This window comes from Gekko japonicus, unplaced genomic scaffold, assembly GCF_001447785.1.
Source record: "Gekko japonicus isolate JY-2015 unplaced genomic scaffold, Gekko_japonicus_V1.1 scaffold1435, whole genome shotgun sequence".
Taxonomy (NCBI): domain Eukaryota; kingdom Metazoa; phylum Chordata; class Lepidosauria; order Squamata; family Gekkonidae; genus Gekko; species Gekko japonicus.
The window spans coordinates 347,030-370,979 of record NW_015174883.1 but is presented as its reverse complement, the minus strand read 5'-3'; the positions used below and the strand labels follow the sequence as shown (position 1 = coordinate 370,979).

General features: G+C 46.0%; 1 protein-coding gene across 2 annotated transcripts in view; it reads left to right on the top strand.

Annotated features, from left to right (window-relative positions):
• Window positions 1-23,950, top strand: part of NFYC (nuclear transcription factor Y subunit gamma) — a 54,901-nt gene that overhangs the window by 5,366 nt on the left and 25,585 nt on the right. For both annotated transcript variants that reach the window (XM_015424906.1, XM_015424905.1), the window contains exons 2-3: window positions 5,931-6,002; window positions 14,224-14,337. In XM_015424906.1, the coding sequence (XP_015280392.1) occupies window positions 5,931-6,002; window positions 14,224-14,337 (186 nt within the window). The remainder of the gene's footprint in view (window positions 1-5,930; window positions 6,003-14,223; window positions 14,338-23,950) is intronic.

Below are 23,950 nucleotides of genomic sequence, written 5' to 3'. Positions count from 1 at the left end.
GTTTCCAATCGCGGGGGGGGGATCGCTTTTCAAACTACTCCGTTTTTATTCAGAACTCACGTTCATTGTTGGCCAGTTTCTCTGACCACGCTCGGTTTTACGCCATTCCGCTCGATCTCCGGTGCTTGTCCCGGTCAGTCCAGCTTATGCCCGAAGGCCACTCAGCGACTGGACCTTCGGGGCGGAGGGGAGCCTCAATTCTCCGGCATTACGCCATTGAAGAGGCTACCCCTCAAAAGTCTGCTGGCCTGCAGCCTATCACAAAGGCTCCGTGGGGGTGTCACTTGAGGTGGCACCCCTCCAGGCCGCTGGTGTGCGATTCGCCCTCCTCCGTTGTGAGGAGAGCGTCCGCCATCGCTGTCCCATCGACCGGAAGTCAATTCACCCATTTTGTTAAAAAGCTTTATGCATTACCTAACTATGCTAATGAGCTCTTACAACATCTATCACTTCCAGAGCATCCATTGTGTGGATCCGCAAATTGATACCACTCCTACCGGAAAATGACAGTAGGCTTCTAGAAGGAACCAGCCGTATTCTCAAAGCCACGTCGTTTGCAGCAGATGCATCCTAGGACATCTTGACATTCGCGTTCAAGGCCATGGCATCTACCACAGTCACCAGACGCTTGTTATGGCTCAGGGCTTGGCAGGCTGATTTTCTATCTAAATGTATAGTCTGCCTACCCTTTTCAAGGTGACGCTTGTTTGGGGAATCGCTGGATAAGATCCTGGTAGAGACACGTGACAAGAAGAAGGCCATGCCCAGGTCCCTTCATCACTCAGACAGACATAGAACACATTCCTTTCGCACTCAACACTCCCTGCCACAATTCCGCCATAAGACCAAGAAAAGCAGCTGGGAAAGCTCAAAGCCTTCCTTTAAGAGAGGCCTTCCAACTCCAAATTCAACAAGAACAACTTTAACAGGAACAATCGCCCAAATTGTGATGCTAAACCTAAATAGGCATGACTGCAGATCCAGTCCAGTGGGAGCACATCTTCTCCATTTTATTCCATGCTGGGAAGCTTCTCAAGCAGACTCTTGGACTCTAGACGTAGTGTCCCTGGGATACACGATAGAATTTCACAACCTTCCACCGGAGAGGTTCCTTCAGTCCCCATTATCCAAGAAGACCAACAAAAAGTTCATAGTACAGTCAGTTCTCCAACACTTACTTGACATCCAGGCGATCGAACCGGTACCACCACCAGAAGTGGGCCATGGCGTTTACTCTCTTCTCTTCATGGTCCCAAAGAAAAAATGGGAAATGGAGAGCGGTCCTGGACCTCAAATTTCTCAACAGATTCATCAAGCTCAGACACTTCCTCATGGAAATGTTGAGGTCCATTGATTGATTGATTGATTTTTATCCCGCTCTCCCAGCCTAGGCCGGCTCGTAACAGAACATTCAGCAGGGCAACTTCCTAACATCAATAGACCTCACAGATGCCTACCTACGTGTTCCTATCCACCCGTCTCACAGAAGATTTCTTCGGTTTACTGTGAACAGCAGTCACTTTCAATATCGGGCTCTTCCATCTGGGATCTCCATGGCCCCAAGGGTTTTTCCAAGATTCTGCTCTGCCCTATTGCTCACCTCAGGAAACAAGGCATACATATTCATTTGTACCTGGATGACATTCTGATCTGGTCCAGCTCCCAGGCCAAGTCGCTACGGGACACAGAAATGACTCTCTGCTGTCTACAGGACCACGGGTTTGTCGTGAATTTTCCCAAGAGTTCGCTTCACCCATCCCAGAGGACAGAACACCTGGGAGTGGTGATAGACACAGCTTCCAACTCTCTGTTTCTTCCACTGCCCAGAGTCAAAAAGATCCAGGAAGTGGTATCTCTGGTAATCCAGAGAAACCATTCCTTACTGTTAGGCCTGGCTTGACTCCTGGGCCTACTGATTTCCTCCATAGACATGGTTCAATGGGGTTGTTTTCACACCAGGGAGCTGCAGTGTTTTCTCCACCTGTATCAACAACCCATCATAGAGAAGAGGAACTGAAACCTCCAGGTTCCATGCGCAGGCAAGAACAGCCTTCTGTGGTGGACAGATCTCAGCAATCTTTGTCAGGGCAAAGTCTTTCATTACTCCATCTGCCAAAGAACTGATCACAGATGCCAGTCTGCTAGGCTGGGGAGCTGTCCTGGACAATGTGCCAGTTCAAGGGCGATGGTCCCCAGACAAGCAAGCCTTGTTGATCATCCTCCTGGAACTCAGGGCTATCAGGCTTCTGCTGAGTCACTTCCATCAACAGATCCATCGCCATCATGTGATCGTCAGGACGGACAACATAGCAGCCAAAGCTTATCTGAACAAACAGGGAGGCTCCAGGTCATCTCAACTCAGCTAGGAAGCCTCGAAGATCCTGACATGGGCTGAGAAGAACATCACTTTGATACAGGCAGAGCACATCAGGGGCATCTGCAACACGCAAGCGGATTGGCTCAGCAGGGAAACTATTTCCAAGGGGAATGGTCTCTACACCCCAGGATATTCCAGTTCATCTGCCACGAAATGGGGGCTCCACTGGTGGATCTATTTGCTTTTCGACTGAATCATCAGCTTCCCAGGTTCTTCACAAGATACCACCACCCAGCAGCAGAAGCAACGGATGCATTGACCTCTCCGTGGCCTCAAGGGCTTCTGTTCGCATTTCCACCCTTCCCTCTCATCCCCAAGACCATCCAGAAGGTGATAGAGGAGAGGGCTGAGATCATCCTAGCAGCCCCCTTTTGGGTTCGATGTCCGTGGTTCTCAGCTCTATTGGAGATGTCGGTTCATCCCTCGCTAATGCTACCGGTAGCCCCGGACATTCTCCAGGGTCTGATCTGGCACCCCCACCCGAAATGTCTGTGCTTGACCGCCTGGAAACTGAAAGGAACCAGTTGAAACTGCTTAGATATTCTATGGAGGTGACAGACACCATACTTGCCTCTAGAAAACAGTCAACCATTCGCATCTACAATGAGACTTGGAAGGCTTTCGTTAGGCAGTGCAGACGGAAGAAGTTAAACCCATTGCATCCTTCCATAGCTTCGGTATTGTTGTTCCTCCAAGAGGGTTTACACTCCGGTCTCAAGTCAGTGACTTTACACAGACAGCCGGTGGCCCTTTCGACAGTACTTCCTGTGATATAGGAGGTTACAAGTTGACCAAGCACCCTCATGTTCAGCTATTCCTCTCAAGGCTCTGCCTCAGTTACATCGCTTCCCTACCTGGAAACTACACACAGTACTCGCTGCCTTAACTAAGGCACCATTTGAACCACTGAGAGAAGCTGGAGTCAGGTGATTGTGCATGAAAATGCTGTTCCTGGTGGCGATAATTTCGGTGTGCAGGGTTTCTGAACTCAGCGCCTTCTCCATCAAGAGCAACCTGTGAATTTTTTATAAGGGGAAGGTGATCCTCAGAACAGATTCTACATTCCTTCCAAAGGCTTCTTCACTTTTTCATCGAACCAAGGAGGTCTATCTACCTACCTTCTGTCCACAGCCCAAGCATCCTAAAGAGTTTGTGCGGCACACCCTGGATGTCTGACGGGCCCTCAAGATATATATCGCCAGATCCGAATCCATCAGGAAACAGATTGCCTATTCATCAACATCTCCCCACCAAAGAAGGGAGAAAGGATGTCCAGAGCCTCCATCAGTTCAGTGCTCAAGACATGCATTGCTTAGGCGTACAAGGCCACGGGCTTGGAAGTTCCCAAGGTTGTTACGGCACACTCTCTCTGCAGCGCCTCTACCAACGCTGCCTTCTTCAATCACGCATCTGTGGAAGAGGTTTGTAGGGCAGCCACATGGTCTTCAATTTCAACATTACAAGCTACATACCTTGGCTTCAGCTGATGCAGCTTTTGAAAGAGGATTCCTACAGCACATTGTGGCACCAACTGTAGAGAGTGTCTTTGAGTCTTCCAGTTTCCACTGGAAGGCTCTCTGAAGCAGGGGTGTCAAACATACGGCCCGTGGGCCGGAAGCAGCCCGTTGTCAGGTTCAATAGAGCTGTTGCAGTCCACAACGATTCATAAGAATAGGTTGCTTTATTACAAGTCACTATTGATGCTCTTACATAGTCATTGTCAGGAATGAAACTCAAAACCAAGCAGGGACAGATATAGAGAGTTCAAACACACAGGATTGTCCAATGAATACAGTTTGTGCACAGCAGGAATTCAAGCGGGAGAAAATCAAGGCGGGAGATAGCTTCCAGCCATCTGATTCACACCAACCAGATTGGGAATGGCTCCAGCAGCAGTTCTCACAGTCTTATCAACTACAAAGGCAGCACAACATTCCAAAGCCAAAACAAATGGCAAAGTGGCACTGGGAGGATATGAACAGAGAAATGCAGGCTAGTCCCCTCGCATCATACATCAGGCAGGTTACACAGAACATACCCAGAGTACAAATGGCAGTTTACTGACACTTCTCCTCTGAGATAAGGAAGACATCTAGGCCCTCCCGCTTTCCTCTTGTCAGCTTAATTCTGTCTGTTGCTGCGCTCTTCTTATCTATATTCTCATTAACATTAGTTAATGTTCTATTTGCAAGTTGCTATGGTGTTAGCATGTTATTGTAGTTACAGGTTACATAGTTCCTTGTGTTACTGCTTTCGGAATCCCAGAACTGAAGGGGCAGATTTTATTGCAGACCCCTGAAGCTTCCAAGGAACCCCCTGAGTTCTCTGGAGCTGACTACAGATGTTGACACTGCCTACTAGATTTTATTCCAGTATCCACAATATAGTAACACATAATATTCAATATTACTTTTCCTGATTGGTTTTGGGGAATCTAGGTGCTCTTGGGGAACTGGTTTTGCTGTTGAGTGCCAGTCATAGAGCAACCTTGCAGCTTGGGTGTGCTGCTGAGATTCATTTTGCTGCTGGCTAAATATACCCTTTATCATTTTTATATGACTCCTCCTGTACTCAAGTTTTTGCCCACAGCCAGGCATGCTTTTGTAACCTTGAGGACTGACTACTAGAACCTGCAGTGAAGCTGCTTTTGTAGGGTATGAAAGCCTGATGTCATTTCTCTTCCAGAAGTGGGGAGGCATGAACATAACCAGCCTGTACTGAACTGTAACTGAACTGTCCTTTTTTTTCTCCTGAGGCTGATTACAGTGTTTAATGTTGACTATTTCAAGCCCTTCATACACTCTGGGCCCTGCTTCTCTCAAAGAATGTCTCTCCCATAGGCTCCTGTTAAAGTCTTATGGTGAGCTGTGCTTACACACCAAAGAACACGAGAGCAGATGAAGGGTACAGCAGTGTCTTTTTTGTAGTGGAGTACATTTTATTACGTATTTTAGTAAGTCAGACACACTCTCCCCAGCAGCATGCAGTTCATCCCTGACATGTCACAGCACCAAATTAGGTCAGGGCCTTGAAACTTGTGGGCTTTCTTTTTCCAGATTTGGAAAATAAAGGTAAGTCATTGTTGTCCCAAGTTTAGCTGGGTGGAAGCCAGCATGCATTCTAGTATAGTGCACACACTGGGTTGAAAATGCATGAAAACCATCACAGTGTATTGAATAATGTGTAATCATAGAATGTTAGAGTTGGAAGGGACCTTACAGGTCATCTAGTCCAACTCCTTACACTCTGCAGGAGCATAGCATAGTTTTCTTTTCCCCAAAATGTCTGTAGAGATCCTGATTGTGTTATAGGAACCAAATTGTGCCTTTTAGAAATACAGGTTTCTTGCGTAAATGTAGAAGTGGATTGCTAATGAAAGGAAGCATTAAGTGCCATATCATGGGGGAAGGATGCAGGTGGTACAATACATTTCTTAGCCACCTTGGAATGATTGTCTGTTTCTTATTGATACAGCTGTAACCTCCACTTGTGTGTTGAATGCTGGCTAGCAGAGGCAGTGTCAACCTTTCTCTTTCCTTGTTTAACTCTGCAGAAAGACTTTAGAGTCCAGGAGCTTCCCTTGGCACGCATTAAGAAGATCATGAAACTTGATGAAGACGTGAAGGTACACTCCAAGCAAAATCTTTGACCTGAAACACAATCTATGAATGGGTTCTGAGTAGGGGTGTGCAAGGGGGAAAAAATTCTTTTTTCGGATTTGGGTATATTGAACCCGAATTTTTTCAGGAATACTGAAAAAACCTGAATACCAGTACCGGTATTGTATAGATAGCTGAAAATGTTCAGTATTCCTGAACATTTTCAAGTCCATTATATCCTATGGGGCCATTGTAGTCAATGACAAAAATCTTCTAACAAGTTTTCAGGGGGTTTGAGGTAGAGGCACCACATTTGCACTGTAGCTGCTGGAGCCTCTCCCCAAAAGACCCCTATAGTTTTGAAAAGATTGGACCATAGGGTCCAATTCCAGGGGCATCCAAAGAGTGTGCCCCCAATTCTCCATTGTTTTCTATGGGGATGGGGAAAAGGCAGGCAGCAAGAATCTCTCTGTACGAAAGTAAGTGAGGTGTGGTGGTGTGACGGGGCATGTTTGCCAGGCCAGCAGCAGCAGAACCTGTGCAATGTGTCCCCCAGAACCAGTGTCACTGTGGCAGTCAGTGCCAAACCCAGCATAACTCAGGTCAAACCAGAGAATCTCTGCAGCATAAACTGAGGGGGCATGTTTGCCAGGCTAGCAGCAGAACCAATGCAACGTAATCAACAATAAGCCCTGCTCAGGAATTAGGAATGCCTCAGAAAATGAGAGGGAGGGTGTAGTGTCTGCCCACTGATCCTCCTCTCTCAGCAGCAGTACACCAGCCATCACTGCCTGCCTCAGTGGAGGAGGCTTAGCCTAGGTGTGACAGCTGCCCTTCATCACAGGCTCTCCCTTTCCCACCTCACCCCTGCAAAAGAAAATTATTTGTCAATGCACATTAATTACTTATGGTGCTCCTGTGGGTTCTGCTGGTTTCTGTCTGGTTGCTTGGCATCTACCGTACTCTACCCTGTTCAGATGGAGAACAATTTTTGTGATGCTGTTTTAATTTCAGAATGCAATTTTGGTTTGGGGTGGCTGGTAGTGTGACTCAGGTGCATATACACGCACCACCCTCAACATGACCCTGCACTGCACAGCTACCAGGGTTCTGTAAAGGTATTTCTGCTGCAAGTGGGATGGATGAAAGTGGGGAGATTGGTGGGGCATTTCTGTGCCAATCAAAATGGTAATGGCATGGCCCTGGCTGCTACGTCTCCATAGCCTCTCTAGTTTTAATCATGGTAAGAGCGTTGTGTGACCCAACTTCCACAGCACAGACCAAGAGGGGATGCAGGCACAAGTATGCATGCTCACTTCAATCAACCTCAAAGTCCAGGACTGGGAAACCAAATAGTGGCAAGTTGATCTTCAGGAAGACCAACTGCTCAGCTGACCAGGGGAGCAGGCGTGAGCGATGCGAGCAGACAATGTTGCCCACATAGGAAAAAACGCACTTACTCTGCACGCTCATCGGAGACCATGAGAGGAGAGCATGAGAGGAGCTCATGGCAGAGAAGTCCGACCAGACTGCCTCCTTCATGGCCCAGTAGCTCAGTGGACAGGTTGCCTGTGACTCATAGGGTTCCAAAAGGTACTCCCTCACCATCGCAGCCACCGTGTCCTGTCTCGTGTGTCTGCCGCTCCCAGTAGAGGGGTCAAGGATCTGCCTGAAGACTGCCATCTCAACAGTCATCATGACGGAAGTTGTGGGGGGGATGCTGCCTAGCAGGGGAGGTGGGGGACGAACAGCAGTGGAGCTGCTGGCACCCCCCTCTCCCTCAGCTTGTGGCAATGTGACCCTCTTGGCCTGCATGCGCTCAACTCGCTGGGATATCTCGTCTCGTCATTGAGTGAACTTGTTGGCGCGCTCGGCGATCCTGCCCTTGATGTGTGGGTCACACATGGTCGCCGTCATATAGACCTTCTGCCAGAGGATAGATCGAGTCCGCTTTGCAGCCTTCTCTCCAGCACGCATACTGCAGGAAACATCTCTGCACGTCCTACAGCTGGCTCCAGAAACGAGGCCAAGTCCTCACGGGCCGTGTGGACCATGGGGATGACCAGAGCCAGACTTGCCGTGTCAGACAAGAGCATTTCTGTGCAGCTCTTAAAGAGCTTAAGAACTTCCACAGCCTGAGAGATGGTCAACCAGTCCTCCCGGTTGAGCCGGCTCTTTTCCCGAATGACCCCACTCTCAGAGATCAGGGCAGTCAGGGCACTCTCCTACTCCACCAAACGTTCAAGCATGACACAGGTGGAGTTGCAGCGAGTGGGGACGTCGCCAAGCAGGCGGTGCACTAGCACGCTGCCAGCATCTGCTTCTCGCGCAGCAGAACTGTGTCCTTCGTACTGCAAGAAAAGTGACTCACAAAGTACTGGCATTTCTGGAGGAGATGCCGGAACTCACGAGTCTCAGCATCCAGATTGGGATCCTCCACAGAACCCACCCCCAAAGCATCCTTGACCATGAGGTGGAGAAGGTGGGCCGCACAGTAAATGCACATCAGGCCCAGTCGCTTTGCCGCTGCCCTAATGTTCGTGCCACCATGGGTCACCATGAAGCCCATTGTGAGGCCCCTGCCTGCCCACGCCGCTAACTGTCTCTCGATGGTGGCCGAGATGTTGTCTGCCGTGTGCGGCCCATCGAGTTTCTCGGCGTGGAGCAGAGTCTGGCAGTAGCCAGCCCGGCGGCCCTGACCCTGTCTGACACTGGTTTCCCCTCCCCCACCCAAATCGTCGCTTGGTTGACACCAGTGCGCAGTCAACAATAGATACAAACCATGCACCTGACAGGAGGTCCAGATGTCGGACGTGAAGTGCATATATCTCTCACGAGCGCAGGACAACTGTGCCTCTACGTGGTCCCTGGCAGCCCTGTACAATGAGGGCATCACAATCCTGCTCAGTGTGGTGGGAGTAGGGTGTGTGTACCAGGGATAGGCATCCTGGAGCAGCCTGAGGAAACCAAGTCTTCATCTGCGGAGAAGGGGCGCCCATCTAGAGCAAATATCTCAGCAATGAGGCGAGTGACCCTCTGGCTACCCTACTGCCCCCCCCCCCCCGGCATTCTAGTGCCGACGTCGCCAAACATCTCTGTCAGAGATGCTTGGCGTCCCTGCCCCATCCCTACTGCGGAATGCTCAGGGAGACCGCTGGAGGTGTTAGCTCACCTGGTGAGCCCACCTGGGGTGCCCAAACGGCTGGTGGTGGCCGCTTGGGCACCCCAGCAGCAGCCTGTCTCTCCCCCTGAAGAAGCACTGCCTGGTGGTGCTTCTTCAGATGGTTCCACAGCCTGGAGGTTGAGAGATGGCTGATGTCCTTCCCTTGACTTACCCATACCCTACACAGCTGGCACTGTGCAAAGCAGGGATTCTCTGTCACCTGGAAGTGCTTCCAGACTTCAGAGGTGAAGGGGCACCCATGCTGACCAGCAGCCATTGGCACACCTGGAGCCGCCTCCTGTGAGGGCTCGGGCCAGGCACACCATGTCTTTGGGGGGCAGGAAGAGAATGCTGAGCAGGGGGAAGGGGTTGAGATGGCAGGTCCCTGGGGTGCACCACCTCCATCTCTTCCTCCTCTCCCAGCCTCTTCTCCTGTCCCTCAGGAGGCCTGCTGGAGCCTAGAAAAACCGGAGCAGTGGGCTGGCCGGCCAGCTCCTCCTCCAGTGGAGTGAGTTCTGAAAACAGCCCGTGGAGTGAGCTCTGAAGACAGAGTTTCCCCAAAGCTCAACCCCAAAGACAGCTCTGGCTGCACCTCATCCTGCTGCTGAGCCTCAGCAGAAATGGCTTGAGGAGGTACTGCCTGAGCAGCAGACCCCTGCCCAGTGCCAGCACCTGCAGGCACCTCTGCTGGGGCCACTCCAGAAGTATCCTTCCCAAGGAAGAGGGCCACGCATGGCCTCTTCATTGCATTACCCTGGCCAGAGGTCGGAGAGGTGCTAGATGTCTCTGGAGCGGTCCTGCGTGTGTGTGTGGGGGGAACCGCTGCTCTCCCCCTCCCCTCCACCCCTCTAGTCTTCTGCTTAGCCTTGCCCCCAGGGCCCCTCTGCGTTCCCTTCCTGTCACTCATGTTGCCCCTGGCCAAACTCAGCCTAACTTATGGGGGGGGGGTATTAGGCACCTAATTTACCTGCACTATCACCTGACCCTAAAGCAGCCTCACACCTTTTTATAAACCCTCCCACCCAAAAGCTAGGTTCTTGTTTATTTCAGTAGAGCCTAACCTAGCCTTGCTTCAGTTTGGGTTTTCTCTTTTTTTCTTGGTTTGTTTCTTTTTAGAACTAGTGAATTCCTACATTGACCCTGACTATGGTTTAAAGACTGTCCTTGAGATGTGACTTGGAAACCTTTTTAAAAGTTTTAGGATTTTAAACTACTCCTATCTAGATTCTGCTGGAACCAGCCTGATTCCCTGTGGAATGCAGGTGTTCCCTAATTAAACACAGAAGCTAAAGGGGAAAAATTTATCTGACAAAAGTGCCTGGCCTCACCAAAGTTCAGTCAGAGCACAAGCAACTGCACACTACTTTTTGAAAAGTTATACGCTACTTAAAGCTCTGTTTTGTGAGCTGAAAACAAACCTGTCCTCTTTTTGTCCTCCTAGCATTGGCCTAGTTAAAGGTAGAACAGCTAAAGCCCTATGCTGAGATTTATTTAAAAATATTAGTTAAAAATACCTGAAACCTTTATTAAAAGCCTATTTAACAATGGTGCAGCAGCTAAACCAGAAGCACACACAGAGCAGTGACCCCTACGCCTAAGAAAGCCAAAAGTCCACACAACAAAACCTGCTAAAAGGCACAGAACAGAACCACTAAAAGGCAACAGACAGAGCCTAGGCCCCAGGCAGAAGGCCTAGTCAGTAAACCCCACCCCCAAACCCCTTCCCCGACTAGTGCAGAAAACACAAGAAAGGGAACTTAAAGGCAACAGAACCACAGGACAAGAAGAACCAAAAACAGAGAGCCTAGGCCCCAGGCAGAAGGCCTAGTCAGTACCCCCCCCCCAAAAAAAAAGTCCCAACAAGCCCAGAAAATACAATACAGGAACTTAAAAAAATTTAAACTGCAAAAAGCTAACAGAACCACAAAGCACAAGAACCAAAAACAGAAAGCTTAGGCCCCAGGCAGAAGGCCTAGCCAGTAACACACACCCCCGCAAAAAAAAGCCCCAGCAAGCCAAGAAATAAAATATCAATCACAGTATAAAAAGGGAAAAAAGGAAAATGCAAAAACAGCAGGCTGGAAAAACCACAATCTAAAAGAAGAGAATCCTGCCCCCAAAAAACCCAGGAAGAGGCCTGAGAGGCCCTAGGCTAGAGGCCTACCCACCACCACTACACCAACCCCAGGCCCCAACCCACAACAAAATAATAACTTTTTAAAAAGTGGCCCTAATATAAATCAAATCAGTGATGTCTTCAGTCTTCTGTTGTCTTGATCCAAAGTAGTCCAAGACTCCAGGCAGCGGCAGCAGGAAAGCAGGCTCAGAGCAGTGACTGAAGCAGAACCCAGCCACATAATCTCCAATCCAGGCTGTCTCTCAGCAGCAGCAGGAACAGGAATGGAGTCAGCCAGCCAGAGAGTCTGCTTTTATGCTCTCTGGGCATACACAGAAATATTTCAAAAAGGAACAAACTTCTGTGATTGGCCAGAGAGCAGAATGCCAAAATCCTATTGGCCAGTGCTCCTTCCCTGTGAAAGGAGCAAGCTAGTAGTTGGGCTTCAATAACTGAAGCCAGCAGCAACAACAGCCTTACAAAAAGTTGCAAGCTGCAATGGCATTTGGAAATGCACTGCAGTGATTGGCTGTCTGCAAGGTCCCTCTTCCCCCTCCCTCCTGGAAACCAGAGCAAGAGGCGGGAAGGAGGCAAAAACGGAGGGAAAACCAAGGAGAGTGCAGGGCCGGCTCGAGGTGTTTCTGCGCCCTAGGCGAGGCACAGATGCCAACCTCCCGTTGGGGCCTGGAGACCCTTTTGCTGCCGCCTTCCCCCCCCCCCCCCGGCCCGAGGGGGGAGGGAGGGCGAGCTGCGGCGCTGCCTCCTGAGCCCTGGCCAGGCGTCCTCCTGCTTCTCCTGCTGGCGGTGGTGAGTCCCCGCTGGTCACCACCATGCCGCCTCTGCCTCCTCCCCCCTGAGGGGGGAGGGAGGGCGAGCTGCGGCGCTGCCTCCTGCACCCCGGCTGGGCGTCCTCCTGCTTCTCCTGCTGGTGGCGTCCCTCCTTCCTCCCTCCCTCCCTCCCTCCCCTGCTTTATAAAGGATGCAGAACAAAGGGTTTTTACTTAAAATAAAAACATGCTTAAAATATTAGCACTCTTTCAATATTTTGTTCGTTTAACAGTGTCTGATAACTGACATCTCTTGTTCTGAATTATTGCATCAAAATGTCTGTGCTATTGCAATCTTGAGTATGCTGTTCAGGTGTGTATCTGTAAGCTACAAACCTACGATGACGCAGCAGCAGCAGAACGAAAGAAGCAGCAGAAGACAGCCAGTTCCACTGCAGGGCTGATAGAAGCCCCCTGGGGGCCTGATCCAGCCCCCAGGCCGCATGTTTGACACCCCTGCTTTAAACTTTAAGGCCTCCCAGAGCCGTTTTTGGTATTCCTGAAAAAAACCCAAAATTTTCAGGGTTTTTTGGAATTCATTTTTCGGCATCCGAATCAGCTCAGGGAAGCTGATTCGGTATTCCAAAAGCCAAAAAAACCCGAAAAGACTGGGGGGGTTTCGGTTCGGATTTACCAAATGCACACCCATAGTTCTGAGCTACTTTGTTTTCACTTTTAAAACTGCTTCTCCCCTTAAGTTAGAAAGCGCAGCCTGACTCTCAATTGGCCCACATCTCAAAATACAGCATGAGATGTTGTGCTGAAGCTAGAAGGGAAAGCCTTGTGGGAAACAAAAGCAATGTGGGGTTTTTTTGAGGTGGGGAGTGGACTCGTGATTCCAGATGTTGCTACCTGAAATGGAAGCAGGCCATAGTAGGTAGAGAAGACTTCCCTATGCCAAAAGAGTTGTAGGACAGTCCATCAGCATATCAGATCTGTAAGCCCATGTTTGTCTCCTACCCCCTGCTCAGGAAAGGGGACTACTCTGCTTTGGCCAATATTATATATTACTAAATGTTCTTAATATCTTTATGCAGCATACATTGGGGGGAAGGGTATGTCCGCCCCCCAAGCGCTAACCAGACTCAGATTTTCTTGGTGCTTGGGGGGCTACAGTGTGGGAGTGCTTCTGGAGTTCTGGCCCCACTGATGGACCTCCTGATGGCACCTGGGTTTTAGCCACTGTGTGACACAGAGTGCTGAACTAGATGGGCCATTGGCTTGATCCAACATGGCTTCTCTTATCTTCTGTTTTCTAATCTCCTTTGATTCAGCAAGGCTCCTGGATAATGTGTCTTCCATCAACACCCTTGGTAGCTGTACCTTTGATGCCTTCCTCTTCCAATACAGCTGCTATTTATTGTGTTTATTTTGTTTTTTATTGTTGGCTTTTTATTATTTAATTCATGTTATTGCTTTACCTTCTATTTTGTAAGTAGAAGGGCAGGATATTGGTGTAATTAACAAAAACATTACAGAGAGGAATGTCACAGGAGGACTGTGTTTCCTTGAACCTTGCGCGTAGCTGGAGTGTTCATTTGAAAAGTAACAAGAGGTGAACCTCGGAGCTGGCTGCCGGCTCTGAGTGAAAGACAAAATTTCCTTCATGCCAAAGGAAATTGACTTGTGCAAATTTTTAAACTACAGGGCCACAGGGTGGTTCTGCTATTTCCTTATGCTAGGAGAACTGCAAACCCAGGAACCCGCATACTCTGTAGGAGACTAAGGACTGTTTTTCACAGCTCCCTTCAGAGTGCTTCACTTTGATATCTTGCAGTAACTTGGCTTGGAGAGGCCACAAGATTTCTTTATCTTGTAACCTTCCAAATTTAGAGTCAGGGCTGTGTAGCTGACAGTGTTTCAACTGGACCAGGGAGTTTAAAGTGTTGTTTATTGACTAAGCTCACTGGATAACTGTGGGCCATATGTTTGCAGTCAGCCTTACTTTTCCTCACAGGATAATTCACACCTGTCATTCTGAGCTCCTTGGGATGAGATCCGAGCACAGTATAATGAACAACAATGTAATAAGCACCTTGATTGCTATTGTGTCTGTATCTGAGAAGGCATCCTCAGGCCTTAATGAGGCAAGATCCGGGGGGTTTTCGCAGTGGGAGTAAAACAGACATTGTTGCTTGCAGATGATCAGTGCTGAAGCACCTGTGCTGTTTGCCAAGGCTGCTCAGATATTCATCACGGAGTTGACATTGCGGGCATGGATACACACAGAAGACAACAAACGCAGGACTTTGCAGGTAACAGATAACTTATTTTTATGTTGATTTAAACAGCCATACATCTCCTTTGCATTTTCAGTCTTTTTTCTAGAGGGATTGGGAGAGGATAAGCCTTTCTACTGGCTAACTTGTGAATGAAACACCTCTATTCTAGTTTTCTAGTATACAGGGGCTTACTTTGCAATGGAGAATCTGAGGACAAGGGATGTACTGAACTCTATCCTTTCTTTCCTCCCTGCCGCTGTCCTCCCTCCCAGCCACTTTTCCCCAAAGGAGTGATTCCAATGCAGAAACAGGTCCGTAAGATAGACTGAAACCCAACATTGTACCAACTCATGTTTTTGAGCAAACAGTGGAGTTCTCTATCTCAAGGAGCCTACCTGGCCCCTTCACTCCATGCCTGTGGGCTTTCTGTTAAGACCTTTTTATTTCAAACATGGATTTGGAGGCTGGCAAATGTGATCCACTGGTGCAGTTTTTCCATTGCTGCAGCTGCCATTTTCTTATTTTACTGTTCTCTGGTGCCACTGCACTTTTGATATAATTTGTTTCTACCTTGTTTGTCTTACTAGTTGTTTTAGAGATGTGTTTAAGTGGGTTTGATTTTTTTCCCCCTGAGCTGCCTTGAGTGCTATGTGTACAGAAGAAAAATGGAATAAAAATATTCCAAATAACCCAATAAAGTAACTTCCCTCGCACCTCCAGAGGTGGAAGAGTCAATGTGCCACACTATAGTGAGGGCAACCCATTGTTTGCAAACTCTCTGGAAGAAAAGTGCCACACTGAGCCTTTGGCTTCAGCTTGTGTTTATCCTAGGAGCCTCTGTTGAACTTCTGTGCAACCACCAAGGAAAAATTCCTCTTAGAAACACAGCTAGGCTATTCTTGTTAATTAATGCGACTGGGCCAGTTTAATATTTAGACATAGCTTGAAGGCAGCAAAAAACAACTTCTGACCTCTAAAAGAATAATCCCTCTTAAGTGCTCCTGCTCCGTGAACTTATGCTCTTGCATCTGAGGAAATGGGACCCAGTCTCAAAAGCTGATGCTAGAATAATGTCGCTCGTGTAGTTATTGATTTACTGCAAAGTAATGGCTCACCTATATATAACTGTGGGAGCAAATGTAGTGATGGGAAAGGGCACATGAATTCTGACCACAATCCTGATGTTTGGACATGGCTTTCTGAGCAGAACTAAGTGGACCTGAGTCTGGCAGTATATTTTCAGCTTTCTAGGAGCTCCAGTTAAAAAAACCATTCAAAGAGGCAGTTCTGTGCTGACTTGAAACAATAAAAATCTAGCATCAGATCTTGATTGCCTGAGCAGCCAGAGTCCTAGCATTTTCCCCGGTTGTCATACTCCTCCTCCTGGATAAATGCACATTGCTCTGGCTGATCCAGGAGCTCTGCTGAGACTCTATAACAGTGATGGCGAACCTTTTATAGACCGAGTGCCCAAACTGCAACCCAAAACCCACTTATTTATCGCAAAGTGCCAACGCGGCAATTTAACCTGAATACTGAGGTTTTACTTTAGAAAAAACAACTCATACATTAACTTAAGATGATCCAAACAAAGTAAGGAAAGCAATCCCAAATGCTTTCATTTACTTATTATTTGGCTGAGAATTCGACACTTTAATGATGGTCTGGGCCTGGCTGGGGCGATGGCACGTGTGCCCACAGAGAGGGCTCTGAGTGCCACCTCTGGCACCCATGCCATAGGTTCGCCACCACTGCTCTATAACATAATTTTAACAAGTAAAGTTCCTACTGCCTTGAAACATCACCCTGCCTTCTTCTCATTTCTAAGCTATACAGTGTCTTTGCATAGCTAGGTGGTCTCTGCCTCGGGGATGGGTTTAAAAACTGGGTTTAGAACAAAAGAGAAAGCCGAGATTCTTGAGATCTGGAGTTCTATACCATGATGAACTTAAGGGAAATGGAATAATGGTTTCAGTGGTAGCTGGATAGCATTGCTTGTGATCTCTACTCGATAATGTTTACAGCACTTGTGGATCTTGACTCACTGGCATCAGACAGATTTTTACTTATACACAGGCATGATATTGAGTACAGTTGAGAAGAGCTCCGTATGACCTTGCAAAATGTAGGACTATATTTTTTATTGCTTTTGCAGACTGACAAATAATAAAGGTCTGGAAAGTTCAAAAGTAACTTTTCCCTTGCAGATCTTCTTAATGCTTCTGGCAGTTGAGGATCTATTTCTTTATTACCAACTGTACTTGACTCTCTCAGGCTGATGTCGACAAGATCCTTAGTTCTGTTAGGCTGACCATTTGTTTCTTGGACCCATGTCCATCATAGCTGGTGAAAGCCAGCGGTGATGGAATATGGGGCCCCCTGATGGACATTATCAACCTGTTCCTTAATTCTGGGCAGTGTTCCCTCTAAGCTGAGTTAGTGTGAGCTAGCTCACAGTTTTTTAGCCTCCGGCTCACAGATTTTTGTCTTAGCTCAGGAAGGAGGGGTTCAGAGCAAACGAATTCATGCAGCAGCCAAATCGCTCGCTCACAACTTTAATGCCAGGAGCTCACCAAGTAGAATTTTTGCTCACAGGACTCCACAGCTTAGAGGGAGCCTTGGTTCTGGGGTCTATCCAGTGGGATTAAAAGAGGCCATGGTAACACTGCTCTTAAAAAAAAATCTTTAGATCTGTTGGATCTGGCCAATTACCACCCAGTTTCGAATCTTTCATTCCTGGGCAAGGTAATTGAGATAGCGGTGGCTGAGCAAGTCCAGGGTTTCCTGGAGGGTACATTGGCCCCTAGACCCATTCCAATCCAGCTTCCGCCCTGGTCATGGGACGGAGACGGTGCTGGTCGCTGTCATGGAGAATCTCCTCAGAAAGCTGGATCGATGCGGGTCAGCATTACTGCTGCTGTTAGATCTGACAGGAAAAACACATAAGCAATCCTGTGATGTAAACATATCAAAAGATTTATATTACTTTCAAGACTTATAAAATTACAAAAAGTTATATCAATTGCACAATATTGTGAACAACAGGTCCAATATAGTTCTACATGATTAGTATCCGGTATAAACTCATTTCAACTATACAGTCTTCCTCAGATGTAATTTTATACTGAAGGGCGAGGTCAGCATCTTAATCCAGTTTAATGTAGTAATTTTCTTCATAGTATCCTTGAAAAACCAAGGTAAATGCAAATTCATAAGTAGCTGCATGGAAATTAATTATATCAGGGTTTCCTGGAGGGTACATTGGCCCCTAGACCCATTCCAATCCAGCTTCCGCCCTGGTCATGGGACGGAGACGGTGCTGGTCGCTGTCATGGAGAATCTCCTCAGACAGCTGGATCGATGCGGGTCAGCATTACTGCTGCTGTTAGATCTGACAGCAGCATTCAACATAGTCGACCATGACCTGTTGGCCCACTGCCTCATCGACATAAGAGTCTGTGGAGTAGCCTTGAAATAGCTCACTTCTTTCCTTTAGGGTTCGGGGACAGAGGGTGGCGCCTGATGTGTGGTGTGTGGGTTTCCCCAAGGGGCCATCCTCTCTCCTATGTTGTTTAACATCTATATGCGCCCTCTTACCCAGCTAGTGCAGCGTTTCAGGCTGTGTTGTCACCAGTACTCTGATGACACCCAACTATATCTGGTGATAGATGGATGGATGGACGGCTGCCACCCCAGCTGACTTGAATGTGGGATTGGAGGCTGTGGCTAGATGGTTGAAACAGAGCCAGCTGAGTCTGAACCCATCTGTCAGACTCGGGTTTGCCTTTTACAATGCTACCTGTACCTGTAGTGTTATTACCTGCTTTAATGTAACCGCATCCTGTCCCTTCTCCGCCTCCTCATTCCCCAGCTGCAGCAAATGTATCTAGCCGCCCACTTATCATTCACCCTCGCTGACATTCTTGGGGGAGGGAGGGAGTCTTTGTGAATGTCTGTAGTTTAGGGAGGCAATGCAGTAACAACTTTCTCAATCAGCACCTCAGGAGCATTCTCATGGGAATGTCTTTGAAGATAAGACTTTGAATAGCTAGTTGAACCATTGTATCTGTCTGGGTTCTTAGAACTGCTTACACTTATGAATGCGTGACGTATGAGTGGATTATGGGTTTTAGTTATACACTAGGTCCCCGCCTTTGCCCCTTATTCCTGACAAAGAGTTCACCTTTACAGTACCTCAAATCTTTTCAATAAACTTTCTCTGAAGAAAGCCTGTGTTCGAGAGTGAGTTAACTGGAGGCCTGACAGATTGTCAGGAATAGCCATTTCTCCTACCCGACACCCCACCATCATCATGGGGAACAGAGAGAGAGACAAGAGGAGCAGGAACCAGTATCGGGTCCAAACCTGAGTTGCCTTGTCCTGACCCCCAGAAGAAGAAAGGGAAGTCTACGTAGGATGCATTAACAGAAGCATTGTGTCCAGATCACGGGAGGTGGTAGTTCCACTCTATTCTGCTATGGTCAGGCCTCACCTGGAGTACTGTGTCCAGTTTTGGGCACCACATTTTAGGAAGGATGTTGACAAGCTCGAGCGTGTCCAGAAGAGGGCAACCAGGATGGTGAGAGGGTTTGAATCCAAGTCTTATGAGGAAAGGCTGAAAGAGCTGGGTACGTTTAGCCTGGGAAAGAGAAGGCTTAGAGGGGACATGATTTCAGTCTTCAAGTATTTGAAGGGCTGTCATGTAGAAGATGGAGCAGATCTATTCTCTCATGCTCCGGATTGCACGACTAGATCTAATGGGTGGAAATTACAAGGGAGTCGTTACCGGCTAAATATCAGGATAAACTTCCTAACTGTAAGAGTGGTTGAGCAGTGGAACAGACTGCCTCAGGAGGTGGTGGATGCTCCTTTGCTGGACGTTTTCAAGTGGAGGCTTGGACGACCATCTTTCAAGTATGTTGTCTTTCAGCTATGCTCCTGCAGAGTGCAGGGGGTTGGACTAGATGACCTGCTAGGTCCCTTCCAACTCTAACATTCTATGATACTGGGGCGCACCCTAAAAAGCAAGTGCTCTTCCAACCCCCTGATCTGGCCTGGTTGGGGAGTACTCCTGGTCTCCGCAAAGCTCGAGGGCGCGCCAAACAGGAACGACGGAGGGCATCCCATACGTTCCAAGACGACCCGGAGCAGGGACAGATGAGAGAAGAGTGGGAGGACGAGACAGCTGTGGAGAAGACCCAGTCTAGCCTATGCGTGGATCCGAAGGAGCTGAAGGAAGGTTTCCAATATCTGGTAAAGAACCTCCCAAAGCTGGTGGAGGAGCTGATGGAAAAGGACGTCACTGACACCTCGGAGGAGGAAGGTGAAAAGGAAGAAGAAACGGAACCCCTTCCCCGACCTGCCCCCCATAAGCCCAGCATCGAGTGAAAACGGATTACAAATTATATCAGAAGGATAGGGGGGGAAGGGTTGGAGGTGGGGTGGCTCTGTATGTCAGAGAGGGTATACAGTCCAGTAAGATTGAGAGGGTAAGTGAATAGGATTTGCTTCTGGAAATGCTATGGGTTGAAATAGTGGGCCCAAAAGGAAGCTTAACACTGGGAGTTTATCACCCACCAAATCAAAAGATAGAGGAGGATTATAAAATGATGAATGAATTAAAGATAGCGGCTCAACGAAATAACTGTGTCGTAATAGGTGATTTTAACTACCCATACATTGATTGGGTCAATATGTGTTCAAGTCGGGAAAAAGAGATTGAGTTTCTAGACACTCTTAATGACTTTGCTATGGAACAGATGGTCACAGAACCTACCAGGGGAGAGGCGATCCTGGATTTGGTCCTAAGTAACTCCCAAGACCTAATGATAGATGTAAAAGTGATTGCACCACTTGGGAACAGTGACCATAATGTTAGTGAGTTTAACATCTGTATAACATTTGAGGAGTTTCGGTTCCGGGGTTTCGATAGCAGGCGAACGCAGAGTTGTTCCGTCAGCCTCAGCTCTTCCTACAGCTTTCTTTGGACTAGGTCAACAGTCTTAAGTACTCTACCATAGAGAGAGTCTTGCAGGGAACTTTAAACTGAAGCTGGGGGTAGGGTGGCGACCCTCTCCCAGCTTTTCCAGGTCTGTTCCAGTTGCGGAAAGCCCCGAGGATGCCCGGCGAGATGAAATCGCACGAGCGGCAGAGCTCAGCTGAGCCGAAAGAGTCAACAAATAAAGAACTCGAAAGAACAAGAAATCAACAACCGAAGCTAAGTATCTTTAACCTAAAATAACATCTCTCAGTAAAGGGGGGAGAAACGAAAAACTCAAAGTTGAAGAGAACGCATCATAGTTAAGAGAGCAGACAGTTTTCCAAGCGGCTAGCATAAAATACAGCTCAGAAGTTTTAGTTAACTTGAAAGATTAGAGGATGGTAAAAAATGAATAGAAGGCACAAAGCCACAAAGAAAGTAAATAATAGATACCACATAGTTGTTTTTTCTCTTTTCTGTTTTTGCTTTTCCCCTTGATAGTGTTTTCACGGTCCCTTTAAGGGAGTTTGCTGGCCGACGGTGGAGCGTTTCTGGATAATGAACGAAGAGACGGTGACTAGGCAGCGTCGGAGAGCTAAGGAGGGGGTCGGCGCAGTGTGATGTCGTGAGGAGGCGACACAGAGGAGATCAACAAAAAGACGGGGAGAAGAAAGAACCTTTGGCATGGAGAAACGTGACGTAAAGAGAAGGCGATGCAGCAAGAGAAAATCTGCGGGAGATGATATAGAGAGACTTGTACAGTGAAATTTGAGAGGTTTACATATTGACATCACACCGTGACGGAAGAAGAGAAGAAGAGATATTTAAAGAGACACGTACTGAGGGAAACTATTTGAAAGGAGCATGAAATAAGAAATTTAAAGGGACAAGAATTGTATGAAATTAAGGAAATTAATGCTCACAAAATAGAAAAAAACCCCAGGAATACCTAATTAGAATAAGGAGGTTTGGTAAGATACAAGGAGTTTAAAGCATATTATAATTGAACAGTGCAGCAGAGTGGAGAGAGAAATCTCCAGCAGTTACATTTAGCAAATTTTATAAAGATCACACAGAAAAATAGGAATAATAATTAAAGGTATTAAAAACAACTGAAAAATAAAGATCCAAACCACAACAGATAGTGTGGATAAAATAGAATATATGGCATCAGGATCGAGTGGTAGTAGGAAAAGCCCCATACCATCACCTGGACAAACAGGAATACAAAGCCACTTAAAAATGAATGTAGCCCAAATGACCATAAAAGATCTTAAATCTCTTATCCAAGAGTGTGTAGCTCAGGCAATACAGCAAACAAATGAAGCTACATTGCCAGCACTAATTAAAAAAGAAGTGGAACCAATAAAAAAATGGAAGAAATCTCAAATCAAATAAAGACAGAGACAGAGGAAATTAAAAGACAGATAATTCAAAATAAAACAGAAATATCAAAAATTACAACAAACATAAACAAATTAGAGGGAAAAGTTCAGGATATTGATCAAGAATTACAAGATATAAAAAGTGATAGAATGGAAAAGACGAATCAACCTGGAAATGGACAAAGCTGGATTAATTTTAAGGGGTCAAAACATATCAGAAGACATAGATAAAAATTTGAAAGAAGAAATAGCCCAAAACTTCGCAGAACAACTTAACTTAGGAACAAAAGAACAGCTAGTAGCAGAAATAGAAAGCGCATAAAGAAGAAATTTGGCTTACGCAAAAAAAAAAAACACAGATTACCTAGAGAAGTACACATACAATTTTATAAAAAAGAAACAAGAGATAAAATACTTAAGGCATCTAATGAAAACAAAGTAACAATAAAAGAAATTGAGATAAAAATTTTAAAAGAAGTGCCCTGGAGAATAAGAGAAAGAAGACAGAATTATGCAACTCTGACAAACCTATTGAGAACAAATGGCATAACTTACAGATGGCTAATACCAAAAGACCTGTTATTCAATCATAGATCCACAAGACATAGAATTGACTCTATTTTCAAAATAAAAACTTTTTGGAAAGATATGAGGAAGAGTTGGGCTGGCAAAAAGAAGAGCAAGAGGAAGAAGAAGGAGATCTAGATAGGGAAGAAAGTTTCTTGGGAAAAGAGAGGGGAAAAGATAAAAATCCAACTTGGGAAAAAGAAAAAAGAGATAAGGGAATAACTCAATTACAAGTGTTAACTAGATTACAACAAAAAAAGCCAGAGACAACACAAATAAAAAAGATGGGAACTAAGAAAATGAAAGTTTTATCGATTAACATAAATGGACAATAATCCCCAGAAACGAAGAAGAGTTTTCCACCAAATTAGTAAATTAAAACTAGACATAACATGCTTACCAGAAACTCATATTAAAAAAGAAGATATTAAATACTTAAACTACAAAAAATCGGTGAACTGTTTATATCAGCAGATAACAAAAGGGGGGGTTGTAACCTATGTAAAAGAACACTTACATCCAGAATTGTTCTGTAACTCAAAGAATGGAAGAATAATAGCAATTACAATAATAAGAAATGGGAAAGAAATGCTCATCCTAAATATCTATGCACCCAACCAGTGTTAGGGCAACTTTTTAAAGGAAGTACATAAAGTTCTCACTCTGAAAAGTTTTGAAGAGATATGTATTGTGGGAGATTACAACGCAGTATTTGGGGCAAAAATGGATAAAAGAAGCTCAGTACAAGGAATACAAAAACAAGTAAGATTTTACCTAATAGTTTTATCAATTTGGCTGAAGAATACAGCTTGATAGATGCTTGGAGAATCAGAAATTTAGGTAAACAAGACTACACATTCTACTCATCAAGACACAAATCCTGGTCAAGGATTGATATGGCCTGGATAACAACTTAAATGATAAAAGACTTGATGGAAACTGTGATTCCACCTTGCAGCTTTGCTGACCATAACCCTATTCTAATGACTTTCCACCAAACACAGGAGATGGCAATATGGAAGATGAATACGGGCCTATTGAAAGATAAAGAATTTGTAGCATATATGTGATATAATATTGGATTAGCTTTGATGTTTATTTGTTTCAAAAATTAATAAAGATTTAAAAAAAAGAAAAGAAAGAAAGATAAAGAATTTGTAAAAAAAAAACAACCTAAAATCGAAATAGTAGAATTTTTTAAAAGAAACCTACAACCAAAAATTTCAATTAACACTGTATGGGATACTCTTAAGGCCTTCTTAAGAGGATGGTTTATTAATCAGAATGCCTGGGAAATTAAACAAAAAAAGGAAAAAATAGATAACTTAAAGGGAAAGATTAAAACAGAAGAAGATAATATTAAGAGAGCCACTGAAGTAGAAAAAAATACAAACTAGACTTAAAAAGCTACAACATCAAATGAACATTTTACTGATGCGGGAGATAGCTAAAAAAATAGAATATACAAAACAACAAACCGACCAGATGGCTAGCCTTTAAACTTAAAAAAGAAAGGGAAAAAAGAACAATAATGGCTTTGAAGGATAACAGAAATGAAATAAAATATAGATTACAAGACTTAAAACTAATTGTGGAAAATGTTTATTAAAATTTATACCAGCAAAAAGAGCAAGATATAACCCAAATAAAAATTACAAAACAATAAAAAATTAATGAAAACCAGAGAAAAATTTTGAATGAACCAATATCACCA